The 22336-nt window shown below is 39.7% G+C and overlaps 1 protein-coding gene across 1 annotated transcript in view; it reads right to left on the bottom strand.

The window, feature by feature from the left end:
• Positions 1 to 22336, bottom strand: part of LOC122447240 (ATP-binding cassette sub-family C member 4-like) — a 914448-nt gene that overhangs the window by 88916 nt on the left and 803196 nt on the right. The window contains exons 18-20 of the mRNA XM_043477776.1: positions 21857 to 21951; positions 13852 to 13998; positions 9834 to 9913 (exon numbers count right to left, since the gene is read on the bottom strand). Coding sequence (XP_043333711.1) covers positions 9834 to 9913; positions 13852 to 13998; positions 21857 to 21951 — 322 coding nt within the window. The remainder of the gene's footprint in view (positions 1 to 9833; positions 9914 to 13851; positions 13999 to 21856; positions 21952 to 22336) is intronic.

Consider the following 22336-nt stretch of genomic DNA (forward strand, 5'->3'; position numbering starts at 1 on the left):
AAATTAGAAATGAAAATGGAGAGATCACAACAGACAACACTGAAATACAAAGGATCATAAGAGACTACTACCAGCAGCTCTATGCCAATAAAATGGACAACTTGGATGAAATGGACAAATTCTTAGAAAAGTATAACTTTGCAAAACTGAACCAGGAAGAAATAGAAGATCTTAACAGACCCATCACAAGCAAGGAAATCGAAAGTGTAATCAGAAATCTTCCAGCAAACAAAAGCCCAGGACCAGATGGCTTCACAGCTGAATTCTACCAAAAATTTAGAGAAGAGCTAACACCTATCTTACTCAAACTCTTCCAGAAAATTGCAGAAGGTAAACTTCCAAACTCATTCTATGAGGCCACCATAACCCTAACACCAAAAGCAGACAAGGATGCCACAAAAAAAGAAAGCTACAGGCCAATATCACTGATGAACATAGATTCAAAAATCCCTAACAAAATTCTAGCAAACAGAATCCAACAACATATTAAAAAAATCATACATTGTAACCAAGTGGGCTTTATCCCAGGAATGCAAGTATTCTTTAATATCCACAAATCAATCAATGTAATACACCACATTAACAAATTGAGAGATAAAAATCATATGATTATCTCAATAGATGCAGAAAAAGCCTTTGACAAAATTCAACATCCATTTATGATTAAAACTCTCCAGAAAGCAGGCATAGAAGGAACATACCTCAACATAATAAAAGCTATATATGACAAACCCACAGCAAACATTATCCTCAATGATGAAAAATTGAAAGCATTTCCCTTAAAGTCAGGAACAAGACAAGGGTGTCCACTCTCACCACTACTATTCAACATAGATTTGGAAGTGTTAGCCACAGCAATCAGAGCAGAAAAAGAAATAAAAGGAATCCAGATAGGAAAAGAAGAAGTGAAACTCTCACTGTTTGCAGACAACATGATCCTCTACATAGAAAACCCTAAAGACTCTACCAGAAAATTACTACAACTAATCAATGAATACAGTAATGCTGCAGGATATAAAATTAACACACAGAAATCCCTTGCATTCCTATATGCTAACAATGAGAAAACAGAAAGAGAAATTAAGGAAATAATACCATTCACCATTACAACAAAAAGAATAAAGTACTTAGGAGCATATCTACCTAAAGAAACAAAAAACCTATATATAGAAAACTACAAAACACTGATGAAAGAAATAAAAGAGGACACAAACAGATGGAGAAATATACCGTGTCCATGGATTGGAAGAATCAATACTGTGAAAATGACTATACTAACCAAAGCAACCTATAGATTCAATGCAATCCCTATCAAGCTACCAATGGTATTTTTCACAGAACTAAAACAAATATTTTCACAATCTGTATGGAAATACAAAAAACCTCGAATAGCCAAAGTAATCTTGAGAAAGAAGAATGGAACTGGAGGAATCAACTGCCTGACTTCAGACTCTACTACAAAGCCACAGTCATCAAGACAGTATGGTACTGGCACAAAGACAGAAATATAGATCAATGGAACAGAATAGAAAGCCCAGAGATAAATCCACGTACCTATGGACACCTTATCTTTGACAAAGGAAGCAAGGATATACAATGGAAAAAAGACAACCTCTTTAACAAGTGGTGCTGGGAAAACTGGTCAACCACTTGTAAAAGAATGAAACTAGAACACTTTCTAACACCATACACAAAAATAAACTCAAAATGGATTAAAGATCTAAATGTAAGACCAGAAACTATAAAATTCCTAGAGGAGAACATAGGCAAAACACTCTCCGACATAAATCACAGCAAGATCCTCTATGACCCACCTCCTAGAATATTGGAAATAAAAGCAAAAATAAACAAATGGGACCTAATGAAACTTAAAAGCTTTTGCACAACAAAGGAAACTATAAGCAAGGTGAAAAGACAGCCGTCAGATTGGGAGAAAATAATAGCAAACGAAGCAACAGACAAAGGATTCATCTCAAAAATATACAAGCAACTCCTGCAGCTCAATTCCAGAAAAATAAATGACCCAATCAAAAAATGGGCCAAAGAACTAAACAGACATTTCTCCAAGGAAGACATACAGATGGCTAACAAACACATGAAAAGATGCTCAACATCACTCATTATCAGAGAAATGCAAATCAAAACCACAACGAGGTACCATTACACGCCAGTCAGGATGGCTGCTATCCAAAAGTCTACAAGCAATAAATGCTGGAGAGGGTGTGGAGAAAAGGGAACCCTCTTACACTGTGGGTGGGAAGGCAAACTAGTACAGCCACTATGGAGAACAGTGTGGAGATTCCTTAAAACACTGGAAATAGAACTGCCATATGACCCAGCAATACCACTCTTGGGCATACACACTGAGGAAACTGGATCTGAAAGAGACACATGTACCCCAATGTTCATCGCAGCACTGTTTATAATTGCCAGGACATGGAAGCAACCTAGATGCCTATCAGCAGACGAATGGATAAGGAACCTGTGGTACATATACACAATGGAATATTACTCAGCCATTAAAAAGAATTCATTTGAATCAGTTCTAATGAGGTGGATGCAACTGGAGCCCATTATACAGAGTGAAGTAAGCTAGAAAGATAAAGACCAATACAGTATACTAACACATATATATGGAATTTAAAAAGATGGTAACAATAACCCACTATGCAAAACAGAAAAAGAGACACAGATGTACAGAACTGACTTTGGGACTCTGCGGGAGAAGGCGAGGGTGGGATGTTCTGACAGAACAGCATTGAAACAAGTATACTATCAAGAGTGAAACAGACCACCTTCCCAGGTTGGATGCATGAGATAAGTGCTCAGCGCTGGTGCACTGTGAAGACCCAGAGGGATGGGATGGGGAGGGAGGCAGGAAGGGGGATCAGGATAGGGAATACATGTAAATCCATGGCTGATTCATGTCAATGTATGGCAAAAACCACTACAATATTGTAAAGTAATTAGCCTCCAACTAATAAAAATAAATTAAAAAAAACAAATCTGATAATAGATACCTACCTAAAAAATTGTAATTAATATTATTTGCAATGAAGAAATATTGAAAGATTTTTGCCCTAAGAGTACAAGATTATCTGATGTAACCAATTCTCTTCAGCACTAACTAGAAACTCTAGCCACAACAAGTCAAGGAAAGGAAATAAAAGTCATAAATGCTGGAAATGAAGATTTAAAACTGTCATTATTTATAGCTGACATGACTGTATATGGACACAATCCCACAGAATTAAAAATAGAAAAACATAATGTCATCAACTCCAGGCAATGAACTGTTAATTCACAAATAAATCAACTATATTTCTATAGACTCACAACAAGCAAGTGAATGATGGTACAGAAACAAGACTTCCCTAGTGGTCCATCTGGTTGAGAATCCACCTGCCAATGCAGGGAACACGGGTTTGATCCCTGCAAACCCGTTGGGTTGCATTGGGAAGAATCCACATGTGCAGAGCAGCTAAGTCCATGTGCCACAATTACTGAGCCCAGGTTCTAGAACCAGACTGCTGCAACTACTGAGCCCACATGCCACAACTACTGAAATCCATGTGCCCCAGAGCCCATACTCTGCAATACGAAAAGCCACCCAAATGAGAAGTTCACCCACAGCAACTAGTCATGCCCTCCCACTGCAACTAGAGAAAGCCCACACATAGCAAAGAAGGCCCAGTGCATCCAAAATAAATAATTAAATATATTTTAATCCAATACTACTATGAAAAAGCAAATATGCATGAGTGAATATAACCAGAGAAGTTTAAGATTTCTACACTAAAAATTACAAAATATTTCTAAAATTAAAAAAGACCTAAATAAGCAGAGAGAGATACATATTCATAATTGCAGATCCAACATTGTTAAGACTCAGACTTCTCAAATTATCTATAGCTAAAAGGAAATATTAATATAATTTTCAGCCAGTTTTTATTTAAAAACAAGTTGAAAGACTTCTAAAATTTACACATAAAAGTTAAGAATCCAGAATGATCAAAGCAACCTTGACAAAGAAGTACAAAGTTAGACAATTTAAACTATGGGTTCCATCTCTTATTAAAATGTACAGTAACTAAGAATGCAGTATTGATATGAGGATCAAAATATCAGTAAAAACTGCAACTACTGAGGAACAAAATAAATTATACAGATGCAGATTTCCTTAATTCAATGCATAAAAATCTTTAACAGATGTGTACAAAATAATTGGAAAAAATAAACCCCAACCACTAATTACTCTTTAACACACAAAAAATAGTGCAAGATGCATCAATATCTAAAGAGGTAGAACATAGAAAGGTATCTTCACACTCCTAAGAATATGCAAAGATTTCTTAGGATATAAAACATCAACTACAAAAGAAAAAAAAAAAAGGTAAACATTAGACGTCATCAAAATTAAACCTTGATCTTCACTAAGGATATAAATGGCAAGCCACTGACTAGAAGAAAATATCAACAAAGCACTAGTATTAAATATATATTAAAAATAAACATTGCCAAGGGGGATTTGAGGAAGGGGCCAGGGAAGGGATCAACACACCACAGAAATCTCAAAATGACAAAGTCAATGTTCAGTGGGTGAGGCTGGGATACTCTCTACACACTTTCCCTGATATCTCCACACAATAAAATGCAAGGGTCAGTGGTGCTGAGACAAATAAAGGCTGTAAAAACAAGTGACCCATAATAACCTATTACACTGAGTTTCAGGCTTCATTCTCAATATCCAGATGCAGTGGCCTGTTCTTTTGCACTTCCCTCTCTGGAAAAAAATGACTGAGGACACATCTTTTCTTTCTGGGCCCCTGGTGGTGCCACCATGGCCAGCATTGGTGACTCAAATGCCCTCAGGATAGGCCCTTTGTGTCCATGAAAGTAAAGAAGCAGCTGAGCTCCGCCAAGCTGCTGCTTTTTTTGTTGTTGTTGTTCCCCTGAATGAGGGGTGTGTGGGGAATAAGTGTTTTGCAACTTAGTTTTCCTGAATAAATTACAGTATTTTGCCGAGAGCAGCTCTGTGCAAGTTCACATGCTCAGGGCAGTCTCAAACTTTTTTTTTTTTTTTTTTTTAAATTAAAATGCCTAAACCTAACTGCAACATCTCACCTTCATTTTCACTTCTTTTAGCAATAGGAAGATTACTTGGAGGTGATAATTGCAATGACAAGAATTGTAGATAATTGAGACTTCTTACTCAGTGTTATTTGGGACTTTGGCAAACTGTATGAAAATTACATCACTCTGAAGTATTTAATGCTCAGTGGTTTATCTTGAAAACAACTGATTTTTATTCTGTGAGTCTACATAAGAAGGTGTCCGTTAAAATCTTCAAGAATTACAAACCTAGAATCTCTGTGATACAAACTCATGAGATAATATTTATGGGCCTGGAAACTGTCTCTGATAATAACTTTAATGCAACATAATGTCATTTTGCCAAAGGCAAAAGGAGAAGAGAGCGGTAGAGAATGAGATGGCTGGATGGCATCACCGACTCAATGGACATGAACTTGGGCAAACTCTGGGAGATAGTGAGGGACAGGAAATTCTTACATGCTGCATTTCATGGGGTCACAAAGAGTCAAACATGACTTAGCAACTGAACAACAACAAATGCCATTGTCATCAGACTATTTCTCTTACCTAAACACATATGTGGTATTTTAAAAATAACTGCCCTTTCAGTTCAGTTCAGTTCAGTCGCTCAGTAGTGTCCGACTTTTTGCGATCCCATGAATTGCAGCACGCCAGGCCTCCCTGTCCATCACCAACTCCCGGAGTTTACTCAAACTCATGTCCATCGAGTCGGTGATGCCATCCAGCCATCTCATCCTCTGTCATCCCCTTCTCCTCCTGCCCCCAATCCCTCCCAGCATCAGGGTCTTTTCCAATGAGCCAACTCTTCGCATGAGGTGGCCAAAGTATTGGAGTTTCAGCTTTAGCATCAGTCCTTCCAAATCACACCCAGGACTGATCGCCTTTAGGATGGCCTGGTTGGATCTCCTTGCAGTCCAAGGGACTCTCAAGAGTCTTCTCCAACACCACAAGTTCAAAAGCATCAATTCTTCAGCACTCAGCTTTCTTCACAGTCCAACTCTCTGCTTAACATGCATTTAGATGTTATGCAAATAAGAATATTAAAATGAACTTCATTTTGTCTGCCCAACAAACCTTAGGAAGTGGGTATTATTTTCTCCATTTTACAGAAAGGAGAGTGTGGCTTTGTGGGGCAGAGATGGTAAAAGGAAGAGCTGGGACAGGGGCTTGGAAAGGGAGACTGTGGGGTTCTGCACTAACACACATTTTAAAGCTGTTGGCATCATGAATGATTATCAGATGCAATCACACCACATAAATTGATTTTTTATGTTGCTTTCCTTCATCCTTTGAAATGGTTTGAACAGCTCCAATTTGCCCAACCTCTTATATAATGTGACTGAAGAGGCAATATACCTGGTAGCTGTGAGAGTCAGTGTACAGGATGGTGCACAAACTCATGATCGCCCTCTGTTGGGATCTGGTCTCTGAGTGACATCACCTGAGGGGATGAACTGTCCTGCAGTGTGGACCACCACTCAGAATCCAGGGTTTTCTTTAGCCACACTTAGCATCACTATTATAAAATATTAAATAAATTATCTGAAATTTCATTTAAGGGAATGAGATGGAATTAGATGAGGGAAAGTATATGGAATAAACACTTTATAAGTAATAAAAATAAAAATGATAAAGAAACTTCTAAGGTTTATAAAATACCCCAAGGATAAGCAAAATCATCAAAAATGAGTTTGAACACAGGTGTGCTAACAAAACTGAACAGCCTTTGTTAGCCTTTGTTTGTTTGAAACAGTCCTTTCCCTTCCCCCCTCTCAGCTGGTGAAATAAAGACTGGTTCCCACACAAGAACTCGGCTTCCAGCAGCACATTCTGCCCCACCATCCCAGGAGCCTTTTCTTCTCATCTAGAATCAAAGGTCACCTCCTAGAACCAATGCCCACCTCCTGCACCAGACTCCCTGACTGCCTCCAGCCTCCACATCCAGTTTACCTTCCAGGACTTCCTCCACAGAACTCCCACAATTAGGATTCCCACAATTAGGAATTCCTATTCCCACAATTAGGCAGCAAGGGGTGAATCTCTGGATGTCTTCCTTCCCTGGGGGACTGGAGGAGACCCACGGGGGAGGGCTTCATGCCTGACTCACCCATGTACCTCATGGCCTCAATCCTTGTTTGTTGAAGGGAAGGACGGAAGAGAGGGAAAAACCACCCACCATCACTCATACTCCCCTCCCAGAAACTAAAATCTCAAACCAGCAACACCTCCTCTACCCTACATTCCAGATGGGCCTCTCTCCTGATTCATTCAAACTCCTTCCAGCCTGTCTTCATCTCAACTCCCTCCATGCATCCTGGATTTGCAGTCCTTTGCTCTCTAACTCCTCCCATCTGAAACTTGCTCCTCGGGTCAGCAAATGGCTCCTGATTCCAAATCAATCAAGTTTCTGTGGACTCACTTCTTGTTTGCCCTGAACAGACCTCTCCTTCTTCAGGTCTCCACCGTATCTCCTCCTCTCTTCCTTGCTGTTCATCACGTGTCTTCTGTACTTCCTTTCTCTCTCTGCTTCCTCTCTGAATATCAAGGCTTCCCTAAGCTTCTAATCTTGGCTTCTAAAATGCTTCCCTCTCTCAGGGCAATCTTGTCATCTTTACAGATTCAACTACTACTTGCTCAGTGAAGAATATGCAAGCTCCATGCTCATCCCAGGTCTCTCTCTCAAAGAGCAGGCTCTTACTTCTAATGAACTACAGGATGCCTCCACCAAACTTCAAGATAATTGAACTACAAGTGGTAGAGGTGGGACTGGAAATCAGATAGACTAGAATTTTCTCTCCTCTTTAATGAGAATATTTCCTGCTGAAATCAGGTAGAAGCTATCCCTGTTCCTCTCTATGCCATGCAAAAATATGTGACAAATTTTGATTATGACCACTAACTAACCACAGTCTAAGCACTCAGCAAAAACCCAACCTTGGTCGAGCTTGCCATAGCAAAGAAACAGAACCTTTCACAAAATCCTTTCAAAGTAATTCACGATCACTGTCAAAATGTGACACCGTTTTTAGGGAAAAAATTGTTTCTGGGGATAAATTATGTAGCTAACCCCAGCACGGCACATTTATAAAATAAGTTTGCAGAAGAGAAAAAGACAAGCAGACATCTTTGCAGTAAAAGTCCTCTGCCTCCAAGTCTCAGCTTAGTTCTCACTGGTAACAGTGGCAGGCTGCACTGTCTTCAAGCACATGTTCATTGCTTCATTTCAGTGTGCAGCTTTTGATAGATGCACTTCATTTCCAAAATTAACACTTGGAAAGAAAAAGTAAATTCCCCACAGGTTTAATCACTGATAAGTAGACAGAATAACAGGAGAAAGAAAGAAGAAAAAAAAAAAAAAAAAAAACCACTCCATAAGAGCAACAATACTGAATGTGAGGATGAGAGCTGAGACGACCTAACATCATTCCTTAGAATCTCAAGTTCACAGACAAATAGGCTGCTGCTGCTGCTAAGCTGCTTTAGTCGTGTCTGGCTCTGTGCGACCCCATAGATAGCAGCCCACCAGGCTCCTCTGTCCACAGGATTCTCTAGGCAAGAATACTGGAGTGGGTTGCCATTTCCTTCTCTGATAAATAGGCAGGATAGAAGGTATTCTTGTAGGTCTTTCTCTCTCTCTCTCTCTTTTAAGATACTTTATGACAGAGCAATCAGCTTGTGAAAAGAAAAACTACCTACAAAAACAAAAGACATTTTCTGAGATGACTTTGATCCCATGATCAAATTACTGGCATAAAGCCTTTGTATCTTCAATAACTGCTCTCTATTGTCTTTGGACTTCCCAGGTAGCTCAGTGGTAAGAATCTGCCTGCAATGCAGGAGATACTGGAGACACGAGTTTGATCTCTGGGTCAGGAATATTCCTTGGACAAGGAAATGGCAACCCACTCCAGTATTCTTGCCTGAGAAATCCCATGGATGGAGGAGCCTTGCGTGCTGCAGTCTATGGGGTCACAAAAGAGTTGTACACAACTTAGCAACTAAACAACAACATTGTCTCTGTTAAAGTATTATTTTCACCTTCTTTTTAGCCAATCTTTTCTTTGTAAGTAACCACATGTGGCTTTATCCAAATAAAACAGTACAGCAGATACTTGCCCCCTGTGGGAATACAATGCATCATGCTTGTGCTCAGTTGTGTATGACTCTTTGCAGCCCCATGAACTATAGCCCACCAGGCTCCTCTGTCTGTGGAATTTTCTAGGAAAGAATACTGGAGTGGGTTGCCATTCCTTTCTCCAGGGCATCTTCCCAACTCAGGGATCGATTCCACATCTCTTGCATCTCCTGCATTGGCAGGTGAATTCTTTACCACTGAGTCACCTGGGAAGCCCAATACAATATTAATCTAGGCTATCTTTCCATTAGAGGTGATTATTTCTGTACTATGAAATGTGCTCACAGTGAAGGGAATCCACACCAGACACCTGGAAGGCAGTGGGAGAACCACTTACCCAGCATGTTGCTGCTTCAGACCAACCTTGATGTGACTGTGTAGCCACTCCTGCCCCAGGTATTACTCATGTTAACTCAGCCTCCCAATCACAGCCACATATTTCTCTCACAAACACAGCCTCTTAAGGAAGATAACAGGGACACATCACCAGGCTGAAAGGCCCACTCTCAGCCCCTTGAAAAATCCTTGAGAAACAGGCACTCTGCTCTTCCCTGTGAGAACTCTGACAGGACTGGTATGTTACCTGGATGAAATCTTGAAATATCAGGGGCAGTGAGTCATCCATATGCCCAATGTCCTTGGAGAAACGATTTAAAATTCTTCCTGCAAGAACAGGATACGAGAAATTACTCATTTCCTCAGATAGGAGCCTTAATAGAAACAATTTATGAACATATCAAAACAATATTTTTGAAGAATATGTATTTAGGGAATTCCCTGGTGGTACAGTGTCCCCAGTGCAGGGGACCTGTGTTCAATCCCTCATCTGGGAAGATTCCACATGCTGCAGAGCAACTAAGCCTGTGCACCACAACTACTGAAGCTCATGTGCCTAGAGCCTGAACTCTGCAACAGAAAAAGTGACCACAATGTGAACCGCAGGCACTGCAATGAGGAGTAGTCCTTGCTCGCTGTAACTAGAGAAAGCCCATGTGTAGCAACAAAGACCTAATGCAACTAAAAATAAATAAATAAATCTTTAAAAAAATGAAGTACATGTATTAAATATTTAATATATTGGGTTTCCCTAGGGACTAAGTGCTAAAGAATCCATCTGCCAATGCAGGAGACATAAGAGACAGGGGTTCAATCCCTGGGTCAGGAAGATCCCCTGGAGGAGGAAATGGCAACCCACTCTAGTATTCTTGCCTGGGAAATCCCATGGACAGAGGAGCCTGGCAGGCTACAGTCCATGGGACTACAAAAGCATCAGACACAACTTAGCAATTAAGCAACAAATTTAAGATATTACAAATTCATATGAAGCAAATCAATGCCAATGGTAAAAAGAAAGACAAAATAGGATAATACCTAAAGAGAAACAAAAATACCACGAAATGGCAGTGGGTGGAGAATTGAAACTGAGGCCTGATTTTTAAAAGAATGGGGGAATCTTGTGGCAGTATCAGGAAGGGTTGGTGGATTTATGAATGTTCTCTCCCTTTAGATCCATCTCATCTAAGACTCACTCCAAGTGCTAAATTGGTAAATAAGCAGTTGCAAAATACCTAAGTTAATCCTAATTGTTATACCAATTTTGCTGTAATTATCAAGATTAATTTTGCCAAGCTATACTTCTTAAATAAACATAATTATAACCTCTATGTAATTTTTTTCCCTCCAGATGGTTCACAGCACCTCATATTTTGAGAAATTGTGGATTCTGGCCATTTCCAAGTTGTGAGTTTACTACTGGCATAATAAGTTGTTATTTTCAGAGGTGTACCAGGTGTGACAAGCACAGACTTATGAATAAGCATCTAAGAAGACCAGAGGAATGTAGGCAGGAAAACAGAAATACTACTAAATGACTAAGAATCACTTGTCATTGATTTTATTTCACTTCTCAGAATTCACAATAATAGTATATCTTTAAGGGTGAAGGATAGAATATGAGAATTTCTGGTAAATACCTGGTGTGAACTAAAAATGTCACCTGTCACACCAGTAAACAAAGGATGCTGCAGCCATCAGGACCCTGCAGCCACCTCTGAAAGGGTGGTGCACGCTGAGGAGACTCAGGATGAGAAAGAACCAGGACACTGGCCCCAGGCAGGGGAGGTGCAAATCAAAGGAACTGCAACAGGGATGAGCCAATAGTGACTCCATGCTGGATCTGTTTCTTTGATCACTGCTATTCATTGCTTTTGTCAGGGAACCCTGCCCCTTTGCCTAAATGTTAAACTAAAGTGGCTTCTTTCAGCTCACAGGGAGACAATCTGACCCTCACCACCTGTGAATGTCTGCAGAAAAGAAAAAATTAACAAATACCCTCTTATTGTGCAAGATAAATGGCCTTTTGACTTTACTTCCTCACCTCCTTTCCTCTATGTTCTATAAAATAACCAGGCATCCATATGCCAATAAGATGGTTATTTTGAGACATTAGTCTGCCATCTTCTTAGTCTACCAGGTTTCCAAATAAAGTTATTATGCTTTGCCTTAATACATCACCTGAAAGACTTATCAGCATTGTGAGGCAAGCAGAGTGAGCTTGAATTTGGTAACAAGTAACACCACTCTATGTGGTCTTCTCTTTATGCCACCACATACCAGAAACAAAGATACCATAAACAATCTATTACAAATTCTACTTTTGAAAATAAACACAGGGAAGGGTTCGATTTAATATAATGCTAAAAGAGTAAATAACTGATGTCCCTAACCCTTTGGGCATATCTATGCAGTGCTTATTTGGGATTCTATTTTCTTGAAGGGATGAAGCTCTGATAATAGACACAGGAGGGGGAGACAAGATACACACTGTGTATGCCTGCTGCTCTAGGATTAGTGAACTTAAAGATTTAAATTTCATTCCAAATCCTTGAATAATAAATCATCATTTGGAGATGCCTACAGGTCATCAAGAGCCTGGTTAACAAAGGTCACAAGCACCCAGAGGCTGTGATAACAGAAACTCAGTCCCATTTGATGCTCCCAAATTTACAACTGTAGTTTTCACATTAACAGGCAAAGTAGGGTGACTTCACAGCCAATAGCAAAGACTCCTCTAATGACTTCCTCACTCCAGCTTCGTAATAAGATGAGATGAGATCTGTGTGGGCCACTGCAGTTTACCATCCTGTGCTCCTCACAGTGCCTGGACTAAAGAACATGTGCTGAATAAATCTACCCAAGATGCTTCGCTCAACAGTCTTATTTAATCCTCACAACAGTCTTGTGAAACAGGAAAGGCAGTGGTTATTCCCATTTCACAGAAGAGGAAATTCCCTCCAGACACTGTGTCAACATTCTCACTGAAGTTCATTAGGCACTGACCCTGTGCTAAGTGCTGTGAATGTATTAACCTGCTTAATGCCCACAATATCAAGATATTGGTAAATGTGTGAATAGTATCCTCATTTTACAGGCAAGAAAACTGAGACACAGAGAAATTAAATAACTAGCAAATAAGTATTAACTATAACTGGCTATTACTATTAGTAACTAGCACTAGGACTGAACCCAGGAAGTTGGCTCTAGAGTCCATACTTACAACCATGACAAGATCCTGCCTGGAGATTTTCCTGCCCAGTCGTATCTACCTACTTTGGCCTTGATCACACGGCTAGTTGATGGCCAGGCCAAGGCTACTCCTGTCCTCCCTCCAGTCACATCCCTGCCTCAACAGGTCTTGTCAATCATGACCTGAAAAAACAAAGCCACCCTGGGCCTCAGAACAAGTCTAACCAACTGAACAGAGTAGGCATGTACTCTGGTGAACTAATTCTTCATAGGAACCCAGATCAGGAGGCTATCTTCCAAAGTAAGACAGGTCAAAGGCCTCAGGGTGGAGGGAGCAACCACTGGGAAACCTTCAGTAATATTCTTACATAATACTGAAGATACACCTGCTAGGTACCACAAGACCTCTTAAATATAGCCATTTACATTTTTGCAAAAGTCCATTGCAAAACTAGAGAGTTGATTTTATTGAAAAGGCTGTTTACATTTCACTGATCTTGTATTTTAATTAATTTTCCATTACAATTTAGGTAAAACTCAAAATATGAGCACATGTCAGAGCTCTGTGGTCCCAGAAATGGATGGGCAATGAAAAAAAGAAACACACAGCCTGTCTTCTGCAGAGATGTTCCTGGAAAAAGCTCCTTCCTAGTTAGCTTAACACAGCTATTACACAGCATTACATGTAACACATGTAACGTGTTACATATAACACAGCATTACATATGTAACACAGCTAACATTTCAAAAACTAGTCAAAAACATTTCAACACATTTTGCATCATCTGTTGGGTGTTTCACATGCCACATAACAAATGGACTCCAAATCATCCTGCCTAGTAAACATTCATGTATCTTTACAGACATTCATAAATTGGAATAAAAGTTTATATGCTCCTATATTCAGATTTTCTCTGATAGGAAAAAAATATCAATGAAGCTTTCTGTAGAAAATGAGTAAACATACACAGTGATTTTCTTCCAAGCACATCTTCCATTTTCAAATATGAAAATGTAATTAGGCACTAGATGTGTTAACAAGACATATTCACTAAGAAATTTCATGTCTGACTTACCTATTGGATTTCTACTGAAGAACAGTACCGGAACTCTTAAAATGGTCTCCAACATTTTGTTGTGCAAAGCTTGAGAAGAATTAACAAGGATGTAGAATATTAACAGAGACCTTGTGATGCCAAAAAGGATAGTAGACACGGTTAACCCTGAAATAAAGAAACATCACTCAGCACAAGATCTCTGTCTCATCCTCAATGATGCTAAAGCATGGCAGGCAGTTTAAAAAGATACATTTTATTCTATAAATACAATCTGCATAGAGATTTACATATATAGAATACAGAATAAAAAACCTATATATATAAAGTAGATTCTATAAGAGTTTAATGCTTTCAAAAATACATTTATAAAGAAAATTATAAAAATCACTGTTTCCCTCTCACTAAATAGAAACAACACAGGGGGAAAAAAATCATGCGTAAACTACAGTTTCATTCAACACTTGCCTAATTCAATTAAAAGTTCTAATAAAACTTACAAGAAAGATAATTACACAAGTAGCTGATCTTCCTTTCTCCATATTTCAAATCTCATTATCTAACAACATGTCCCATAATCTAAAAGTAAGGTATGCTTCGATGAAAATGAAAGTGTTAGTTGCTCAGTCATTTTATACTCTTTGCAACCCCATGGACTGTAGCCCCCAGGCTCCTCTATCCATGGAATTCTCCAGGCAAGAATAGTGAAGTGGGTTGCCATTCCCTTCTCCAATGCTTTGCTACCAGCACATTAATTAACAGGAAACAGGAGCAATACGGCTCAGCTGGTAAAGTATCTGCCTGCAATGTGGGAGACCTGGGTTCGATCCCTGGGTTGGGAAGATGCCCTGGAGAAGGGAAGGCTACCCACTCCTATATTCTGGTCTGGACAATTCCATGGACTGTATAGTCCATGGGGTTGCAAAGAGTCAGACATGACTGATCAACTTTCACTTTCAGGAGAAATGATCTACCATTCACTTTCATGTAAAGTAGCTTTTTAAGAACCTACTGTATAGCACAAGGAACTCTACTGAATGCTCTGTGGTGACCTAAATGGGAAGGAAATCCAAAGAGGATATATGTTCAACTGGTTCACTTGGCTGTGCAACAGAAATTAACACAATATTGGAAAGCAACTATAATAAAATTAATAAAAATTCAAAACATTAAAAATAAAATAGCTACTTTTATACCCAAGTAGCTATAAAGAGTATGAAAAAACCACATTAAGTTGCAAGTTAACAATTTCTTACATAGTTTAACTGCAAGAAACTACAAACTATATTTTGACATGAGATAATCTAAACAAGCAACTAATCTCTCACTATTTTATAGAACCCCAAAGCATTTGTAAATAAATATAATAATTTAAATTTATGTCTTGTAAATGACATAAAGGAACACTGATATGCATATAAAAATTAAAAATAGCCCTCCAAACATCTCTTCAACTCACAAAGCTATATAGACTGGGGATAACTTCGGCAATATATATTCCATCAAGTACTTTTTTCCATTCAGCTGTCACATCAGTGTTATTTAAATACTGAAAGCTGCTTAAATTCCTGAATTCCATCAACAGGCATTTGTCTTAGCACATCATCCTATATGAATGTGTAACAGAATCACTTCCTTCATCTTTAAGCCCTCATTGTCCACCAATTCAGAAGGTAAACAACTGGTAGAATCAAGTTTCTTATCAAGTGATCAATAAAATAAATACCAAGTTTCAATGAGTGGATTTTTACATAACTTACTCTTTGTAGAAAGCTTGTGCAAACATTTCTTGTGAGAATATTTAAATTTTTACTTATTTAAAAAATTTATTGAGGTATAGTTGCTTTACAATGTTGTATTAGTTTCTGCTGTCCAACAAAGTAAACCAGCTGTATGTATACATATATCCCTTCCCTCTTGGACCTCCCTTCCCCCATCCGTCCCCTCTAGGTCATCACAGAGCACCGAGCTGAGCACCCTGTGCAGCTTCCCACTAGCTATCTGTTTTACACATGGTAGTGTGTATATGTCAATTCTAATCTCCCAATTCATCTCCCTCACCTCCCCACTCCCACTCTGTGTCCAAACATTTATTCTACAACCACGACTCTTCATCTCCTGCAAATAGGTTCATCTGTACCATTTTTCTAGATTCCATGTTGTTGTTGCTGTTCTTTAGTCACCAAGTCATGTTCAACTCTTCACAACCCCATGGACTGCAGCATGCCAGGCTTCCCTATCCTTCACCATCTCCCAGAGTTTGCCTACCAGCAAACTTAGCTCATCCTCTGTCACCCTCTTCTCCTTCTGCATTCAACCTTTCCCAGCATCAGAGTCTTTTTCAGTGAGTCAGCTATTTGTATTAGAAGGCCAAAGTATTGGAGTTTCAGCTTCAGCATCAGTCCTTCCAATGAGTATTCAGGGTTGATTTCCTTTAAGACTGACTGGTTGGATCTCCTTGCTGCCCAAGGGACTCTCAAGAGTCTTCTCCAACACCAGAGTTCAAAAGCATCAGTTCTTCAGTGCTCAGCCTTCTGTATTGTCCAGCTCTCACATCCATACATGACTACTGGAAAGAATATAGCCTTCAGTATATGGACCTTTGTTGGCAAAGTGATGTCTCTGCTTTTTAACACACTGTCTAGGTTTGTCATAGCTTTCCTGCCAAGAAGCAATTGTCTTCTAATTTCATGGCTGCAGTCACCATCTGTAGCTATTTTAGAGCCCAGGAAAAGGGAATCTGTCACTGCTTCCACATTTTCCCCTTCTGTTTGCCATGAAGTGATGGGACTGGATCCCATGATCTTAGTTTCTTTAATATTCAGTTTTAAGTTGGCTTTTTCACTCTCCTTCTTCACCCTCATCAAAAGGCTCTTTAGTTCCTTTTTGCTTTCTGCCGTTAGAGTGGTATCACCCACATATCTGAGGTTGATATTCTCCAGCAATCTTGATTCCAGCTTATAACCCATCCAGCCCAGCATTTCACATGATGTGCTCTGTGTATAAGTTAAATAAATGGGGTGATAATAAACACCCTTATTGTACTCCTTTCTCAATCCTGAACCAATCAGTTGTTCCATACTGGGTTCTAACTGTTGCTTCTTGACCTGAATACAGGTTTCTCAGAAGACAGGTAAAATGGTCTGGTATTCCCATCTCTTTAAGAGTTTTCCACAGTTTGTTATGATCCACACAAAGGCTTTAGCTTAGTCTGTGAAACAGAGGTAGATGTTTTTCTGGAATTCCCTTGCTTTGTCTATGATCCAGCAAATGTTGGCAATTTGATCTCTGGTTCCTCTGCCTTTTCTAAGCACAGCTTGAACATCTGGAAGTTCTCAGTTCACATAATGCTGAAACCTAGCTTGAAGGATTTTCAGCATAATGTTATTAGCATGGGAGATAAATGAAATTGTCTGGTGAATTGAACATTCTTTAGTACTGCACTTCTTTGGAACCAGGATGAGGATTGACCTTTCCCAGTCCTGTGGCCACTGCTGGGTTTTCCAAATTTGCTGACACATTGAGTGCAGCACTTTAACAGCATCATATTTTAGGATTTTAAATAGCTCTGCTGGAATCCCATCCCCTCCACTAGCTTTATAGGCAGCAGTGCTTTCTAAGGCTCACTTGACTTCACACTCCAGAATGCCTGGCTCTGAGTAAGAGACTACATCATCGTGGTTATCCAGGTCATTAAGATTTTTACTGTATAGTTCTTCTGTGTATTCTTTCTATCTCTTCTTGATCTCTTCTGCTTCCATTAGGTCTTTACCATTTTTGTCCTTTATTGTGCCTATCTTTGGATGAAATGTACTTTCATATTTCCAATTTTCTTGAAGAGATCTCTAGCCTTACCCTTTCTGCTGTTTTCCTTTATTTCTTTGTATTGTCCTTTGAAAAAGGCCTTCCCATCTCTCCTCACTAGTCTCTTAGTTCTAGGAGGTCTTCATAGAACTGGTCAACTTCAGCTTCTTCAGCATCAGTGGTTGGGACATAAACTTGGATTACTGAGATGTTGAATGGTTTGCCTTGGAAATGAACCAAGATCATTCTGTTGATTTTAAGGTTGCATGCATTACAGGACTGCATTATAGGATCTTGTTGATTATGAGGGCTACTCCATTTCTTCTACGTGATTCTTGCCCACAGTAGTAGATATAATGGTCATCTGAATTAAATTCACCCATTCCCGTCCATTTTAGTTCACTAATTCCTAATATATCAATGTTTATTCTTACCATCTCCTGCTTGACCATGTCCAATTCACCTTGATTCATGGACCTAACATTCCAGTTTCCTATGCAGTACTATTCTTTACAGCATCAGATTTTATTTTCACTACCAGACACATCCACAACTAAGAGTCACTTCCACTTTGACCCAGCCACTTCATTCTGTCTGGAGCTATTAGTAGTTGTCTTCCACTCTTCCCTAGTAGAATATTGGACACCTTCTCACCTGGGGACTAATTTTTTGGTGTCATATCTTTTTGCCTTTTTATACAGTTCATAAGTTTCTCATGGCTAGTACACTGGAGTGGTTTGCCATTCCCTCCTCCAGTGGATTCCATTTTGTCAGAACTCTCCACTATGACCCATCTGCCTTACGTGGCCCTACATGGCATAGCTCATAGCTTCAATGAGTTATGCAAGCCCCTTCACCATGATGAGGCAGTGATCCATGAAGAGGCTATATTCCATATATATGCATTAACAGAAGAATTTTTTCTGTTTTTCTCTTTCTGCCTTACTTTACTTTGTATGACAGACTCAAGGTCCATCCACATCTCAATAAATGACCCAATTTCATTCCTTTCTATGTATGAGTAATATTTCACTTTATATGTGTGTTAGTTTCTCAGTCATGTCCAACTCTTTTCAACCCCATGTACTGTAGACTGCTGGGTTCCTCTGTCCATGGAATTCTCCAGGCATGAATACTGGAGTGGGTTACCATGCCCTTGTCCAGGGGTTCTTCCCAATCCAGGGATCAAACCCAGGTCTCCCGCATGGCAAGCAAATTCTTTACCATTTGAGCTACCTGGGAGCTCCCCTCCCCTGATCCAGTGTATATGTGTATCATAAATGAGATGAAAAGACAGCCCTGAGAATGGGAGAAAAAAATTACAAAATAAGTAACTGAGCAGGGATTAATCTCCATAATATACAAACAGCTCATGCAGCTCAAAATCAAAAAAACCAAACACCCCAATCAAAAAATGGGCAGAAGACCTATATAGACCTCTCTCCAAAGAAGACATACAGATGGTCAAGAGGCACATGAAAAGATGCTCAATATCGTTATTAGTGAATGCAGACCAAAACTATAATAAGGTATCACTTCACACCAATCAGAATGGCCATCACCAAAATATATACAAACAATAAATACTAGAGACAGTGCGGCAAAAAGGGAACCTTCTTGCACTGTTAGTAGGAATGTAAATTGCTACAGTCACTATGGAGAACAGTATGGAGGTTCCTTTGGAGAAGGCAATGGCACCCCACTCCAGTACTCTTGCCTGGAAAATCCCATGGATGGAGGAGCCTGGTAGGCTGCAGTCCATGGGGTCACTAAGAGTCGGACACGACTAAGCGACTTCACTTTCACTTTTCACTTTCATGCATTGGAGAAGGAAATGGCAACCCAATCAAGTGTTTTTGCCTGGAGAATCCCAGGGACGGGGGAGCCTGGTGGGCTGCCATCTATGGGGTCACACAGAGTCAGACACGACTGAAGCGACTTAGCAGCAGCAGCAACAGCATGGAAGTTCCTTTAAAAATGAAAAATAGAACTACCATACAACCCAGCAATCCCATTACTAGACATATACCCTGAGAAAACCACAAATCAAAAAGACAAATGCACCCCAGTGTTCATAGCAACACTTAGAAAAGCTAGGACAGGGAAGCAACCTAAATGTCCATCAACAGATGAATGGATAAAGAAGGCATTTAAAATTTTTGTTAAAGATATCCTTTAAGTAGTATGTAATTCTATGCTATATATATTCTAAATACTCTTGCAAATAGAGAGAGTCCTGTTAACATTAGTCTGGCAAGCCAAATTTTGAATTAATCACACAGTTGGGGAGGAGATAACACTGTGATCTCAGGGTAAGAAAGAGAAGGAATCCTAATTCCAGACACTGGACTTCCCCTGCTTAGCTTCTCAAGTTATTAGTGAAGCCCAGGAAATGAGCAGTGTGGAAAGGGGAGCTTTGCATACCTGGGAGGGATAAATGCTTTTATCTGGTGCCCAGGCTGCCAGAAGATTTCATCCAAAATCAAAAAAATCCAGGGTTTATTCAGACAGATTTGGAACAACCTGAACTGCAGGATTCAGCAAATTTGGGAAACTCAGTAGTGGCCACAGGACTGGAAAAGGTCTGTTTTCATTCCAATGCCAAAGAATGCTCAAACTACTGCACAATTGCACTCATCTCACACACAAGTTAAGTAATGCTTAAAATTCTCCAAGCCAGACTTCAGCAATATGTGAACCGTGAACTTCCAGATGTTCAAACTGGTTTTAGAAAAGGCAGAGGAACCAGAGATCAAATTGCTAACATCCACTGGATCACTGAACAAGAAAGAGAGTTCCAGAAAAACATCTACTTCTGCTTTATTGACTATGCCAAAGCCTTTGACTGTGTGGATCACAATAAACTGTGGAAAATTCTGAGAGATGGGAATATCAGACCACCTGACCTGCCTCTTGAGAAACCTGTATGCAGGTCAGGAAGCAACAGTTAGAACTGGTCATGGAACAATAGACTGGTTCCAAATAGAAAAAGGAGTATGTCAAAGCTGTATATTGTCACCCTGCTTATTTAACTTATATGCAGAGTACATCATGAGAAACTCTGGGCTGGAAGAAGCACAAGCTGGAATCAAGATTGCCGGGAGAAATATCAATAACCGCATATATGTGGATGGCACCACCCTTATGGCAGAAAGTGAAGAAGAACTAAAAAGCCTCTTGATGAAAGTGAAAGAGGAGAGGAAAAAAGTTGGCTTAAAACTCAACATCCAGAAAACTAAAATCATGGCATCTGGTCCCATCACTTCATGGCAAACAGATAGGGAAACAGTGATAGACTTCATTTTGGGGGGGCTCCAAGATCACTACAGATGGTGACTGCAGCCATGAAATTAAAAGACGCTTACTCCTTGGAAGGAAAGTTATGACCAACCTAGACAGCATATTAAAAAGCAGAGACATTACTTTGCCAACAAAGGTCTGTCTAGTCAAGGCTATGGTTTTTCTAGTGGTCATGTATGGATGTGAGAGTTGGACTATAAACAAAGCTGAGTGCTGAAGAATTGATGCTTTTGAAGTGTGGTGCTGGAGAAGACTCTTGAGAGTCCCTTGGACAGCAAGGAGATCCAATCGGTACATCCTAAAGATCAGTCCTGGGTGTTCACTGGAAGGTCTGATGTTGAAGCTGAAACTCCAATACTTTGGCCACCTCATGCAAAGAGCTGACTCATTTGAAAAGACCCTGATGCTGGGAAAGATTGAGGGCAGGAGGAGAAGGGGACTACAGAGGATGAGATGGTTGGATGGCATCACTGCCTCGATGGATATGGGTTTGGGTAGATTCCACAAGTTGGTGATGGACAAGGAGGTCTGGCATGCTGTGGGTCATGGGGTCGCAAAGAGTCGACATGACTAAGCCACTAAACTCAACTGAACTGCCCATCCACATAATGATACGAGATTTAGCTAAAGCACCTATTAGAATACACAATAGCTAGATATTTCCAGTGGCTGATTTTCTCAATATGCAATCCTGGTTTAACTACCAAAAGCCAGCATGGAGAAAATTAGGAGACTTCATTCAACCACTTTTCTTCTAGTAGATCTTTAAAATAATTATCTAATTAATTCACAGAGTGAAAGCAATTCAGACACTTCATCTGTTAAGACATTACTGAATTACTCTGGATGCCCTGGTTGCTCACACAAACTCACTGTAAGCACCTTAAAATCTGGTATTATAGAGCAGATGACTCAACTTTACCTGAATAAGCTCCTAAGTACCAATTCAGAATGAACACAACAACTTCATCTTCTTTAACATATTTCCCAATATACAGGTCACTTTGTACATTCGCCCTATGGAACAGAAAATAAAAAAAAAAAATTACACTATAGATATACATAGAATTTACACAAATATCATAGAAAATTACCTCAATTCAAGAAATATTATTTTATGCTGGAAACTGTTTCCCAGCTCACAAGGCCCTGTGTGTATCTCCTTTTTAAAAATCTGAGTCACGACTTTCAGTTTTCAAAATTATCTGTGAAGACAGACTTAGAAAATGAGCTTATGGTTGCCAAGAGGAAGAATAGTGAGTGTTTCAGTGGTTATGCACAAACTCAGTTCAGTTCAGTCACTCAGTCATGTCTGACTCTATGGGACCACATGGACTGCAGCACGCCAGGCTTCCCTGTCCATCACAAACACCTGGAGCTTACTCAAACTCATATCCATTGC

The sequence above is a fragment of the Cervus canadensis genome, chromosome 9, assembly GCF_019320065.1.
Source record: "Cervus canadensis isolate Bull #8, Minnesota chromosome 9, ASM1932006v1, whole genome shotgun sequence".
Lineage (NCBI taxonomy): Eukaryota > Metazoa > Chordata > Mammalia > Artiodactyla > Cervidae > Cervus > Cervus canadensis.